Below are 3,273 nucleotides of genomic sequence, written 5' to 3' on the forward strand. Positions count from 1 at the left end.
TTAATTGTTACTTCGCTCTTCTTTGATGACTTTCACAGCTGCATCAGATATAATTTTTAAACGCTCAATGTAAAAATTTTCAACACACTCTACTTCTTCTTTACGTAATTTTTCACTTATTTTTAAACGCTCAATGTAAAAACTTTCAACACACTCTATTTCTTCTTTATGTAATTCTTCACTTATTTTTAAACGCTCAATGTAAAAATTTTCAACACACTCTACTTCTTCTTTACGTAATTCTTCGTAAAAATTTTCAACACACTCTACTTCTTCTTTACGTAATTCTTCACTTAAATCACGCCATTCTAAGTGTGACTCATTAATTTTTTGGATATGACGCTCATATTCTTTGCATTTATTCTCGTATATCAAACATTTTTCGCACTCTTCTTCCTTCGACAAACTGTTTCCCATTTCTTTATTATATATTTTTTAAGTACAACTTTTGAGTTTTTCAAATTTTCTACAGTACTTACGTTGCTTGGAATGAGAAATAAGCATGTAAACACATTACATTCTCTAATTTCTTCAACTATCGCTTTGGCTGCTCTTGTTGAGCCGCTACACCTTTGGTGCGCCCTATGGGTAGGCAATCTACCAATCTTTTACCAACTCAGGAGGCTTCTGTGTATCTTCAGGAATCAACATAAGCTCTTCTCGTACAAAGGCCCTCTGAGGACCTTCGCCGAGGTAATATAAGACGCGTTGTCCTGAATTTTCTATTATGCGATCCAGTCTGAAAGTTTCCCTAGACCAAATATTGTCAGTCGCTCGTTTTTTGCTATCACTGTTCTCCTCTCCAGGCTCAAGCAAATACCTATATAAACCATCAGTAGAAGCGACTTTCTCCGACTCATATGGCTTGATCTTCAACTCAACACTATCAAGCTTAACTGCCTTCGCAGGCGTCATCATGCCAACACGTTCAAGCTTGGTGCTGTTCAGCTTTGATACAAGCATTTGCAGATTCTTCACCCAGATCTTTGAGTCTTCTCCACTGCGCAACTCTTGCGCGTCTTGAGGTTTAAATAACTTTACCGCTAATTGCTTATTAAAGTTCTCTACAAAAGCAGTAAAGTTGTGATGATATTTTGTGACAGCACTTTTTACAGGCACGTTATGCTCTTTCATCAGCTTCAAAACATCGCCTTTAAATTCAGTTCCAGAGTCAACGTGGAGTTCATCTGGATATTTTAAAGGCCCTTTTCTATAAATGTCTTTAAACATCGCTGCGACCTCACTCGCCTTTTTTGTTCGCAAAGGTCGACTTGCTTTATATCCCGAAGCAATATCGATGACATTTAGGGTGTATTTGTATGTATTTTGATAAACTTTGTCGTGCGGCAAATACAGTAAATCAGCTTGATGTATTCTATTTGGTTTTGTAACGTAAAAATGAGCATAGTTAATCTTCTTCGGCTTTGGTAAATGAATTTGCCAGAGAGCTTGCTTTGCTAGCCAAGTCTTTACTACTTTGGACGGCTCTCCAGACTCTTTTTGTAACAACTTGATGGCTTTGCGCCCCGTCCAAAGATTCTCAGGCTGATAATAAATATTGCTTAGCGTTTCTTCAGTCATTTATTTGTAGTGCAAACACGCTACAAATTACCATTTTTCAACCAAGTCTTTCATATCGAGTACATTCTTGCGATGATACTTATATAAAAGTTTATACACGCAGCCTTTACAAAATGTATATTCATCTTCAGGTTGTATAATATGATAAAAGTTCCAAGCGTCAAGAGAGTCCATTTTATACATGAAAAACCTATCTCCACATTCATCGCACTTATATATTTCTTCACTCATCTTTTTTATTTTCAGAACTATCGCCAACTTCAACTCTTTCCTCTCTCTTCTCCAAAGCATCCCAGGTCATTGCCGCTAAAGATACACCGACACGCGTGGCAGAGTTTTCACCCATTTGTTCAATCATTTTTGATCCTATTTTTATCGCTAAATTATCACAAAATAGTTTGTTTGTTGATATGTTTCTTTTGAGTTTTTCACTGTTAATTATATAGCGACCTTTGATATAAGGCATCTGATCTACGAGAGTTTTCAGACCTTCCGCGTACATTTCGATGACCACAGGGCAGATAGTTTTTCCTAACTCTAAGGCCTCTTGCTTATTGATTTTGACTGGTGGAGGATTTTGATATTTGTCAAACAGCTTATCAACAACCTTGTCTGAGGCTTTTTCGAGTCGCTCTACAGTCCATAGGGTTTTTGAGTTCGCAATGGGCTCTCCGCTCTTAATCTTTTCCAACAAAAAATCACGCTTGCTAATATCACTCTGAGACTCTGTTTCAGAAATCAATTCAGATATAATATCATTTGCTTTTTCTGTCATAGCTTTTATTATAGACTGAAAGCGAAAATAAATTACAAAAATTACAACATAAACTGGTAATACGAAAATTGCTTCTATGATCATTTTTTATTTTTAAACAGTTGTTTTCTATGGTTATTTTTTCAAAAAAAGTCAAAACTCTGTTTCCAGAGAATCCCCATGGATTTTTATCTTCGAGATCCATTGATGATTGTTGATGCGTGATGTTATTATGTGCGATAGTTGTTCTCGAGTAATCTTTATGATTCATGCTAAACACTCTTTGCCCTGGCGTTTATTGCTGAATTTCGATCGAATTGACGGTAACCTGAATGTCTCTTTGGACCAGAGCCACCTGACACTGACAATTGTCAGTCAGACCGAAGTCTAACCAATCCGCGTTATCCAACTCAACTACGGGAGAGTGCGCACTCATGCAAGTTTTACAACCAGGACATGAGAGATCTGCAATTGCTTTCGCACTGCGTGAGATTTGAACTCGGGACCTTGTGATTACAAAGCTGTCTTCTTAACCACTCGGCCAACCACCACATTTACTAAGCAGTATTTTCAACCTATTTGTCTCTAATCATCAAAAATTACTTTCGGAAGTTGACAATCTATTTAATGACTTGTAACTAATTAGCGAATTTTTTTCATTCACTAATTAATGTTTACATCTCAATATAGCCTCTTGCAAGCATAGTTATCCCGTCTTTTCTAGCGGTTCTTTTAACATGTCACAATGTGATCAAGCTCTAAAACCTCTTGTTTATGATCTTCATCAAAACACCAGTCATATGCACGATCAAAATGCCAAGCTTTAACTTCCAATTCTTCTCTACATATAATACCGACTGAAGTTCCATAAGCCCATGTTTGATTTCCAGCTTGTATTCTCTTGTCATCATCTGCACTTAGCGCTACTTTCCGCACAG

General features: G+C 36.8%; 1 protein-coding gene across 1 annotated transcript; it reads right to left on the reverse strand.

Annotated features, from left to right (window-relative positions):
• On the reverse strand, positions 1–417 carry LOC136801104 (uncharacterized protein PF3D7_1120000-like). Its single transcript, XM_067057727.1, has one exon. The coding sequence runs from the start codon at positions 415–417 to the stop codon at positions 1–3; it is 417 nt and encodes a 138-aa protein (XP_066913828.1).
• Positions 418–3,273: the final 2,856 nt, after the last annotated feature.

Source organism: Clytia hemisphaerica, unplaced genomic scaffold, assembly GCF_902728285.1.
Source record: "Clytia hemisphaerica strain Z4C2 unplaced genomic scaffold, Clytia hemisphaerica genome assembly, whole genome shotgun sequence".
In the NCBI taxonomy this organism is placed as follows: Eukaryota; Metazoa; Cnidaria; class Hydrozoa; order Leptothecata; family Clytiidae; genus Clytia; species Clytia hemisphaerica.

Excerpts from the sequence above, each read along its gene's own strand:
- LOC136801104 (XM_067057727.1), bottom strand. The coding sequence starts at position 417 with ATGGGAAACAGTTTGTCGAAGGAAGAAGAGTGCGAAAAATGTTTGATA.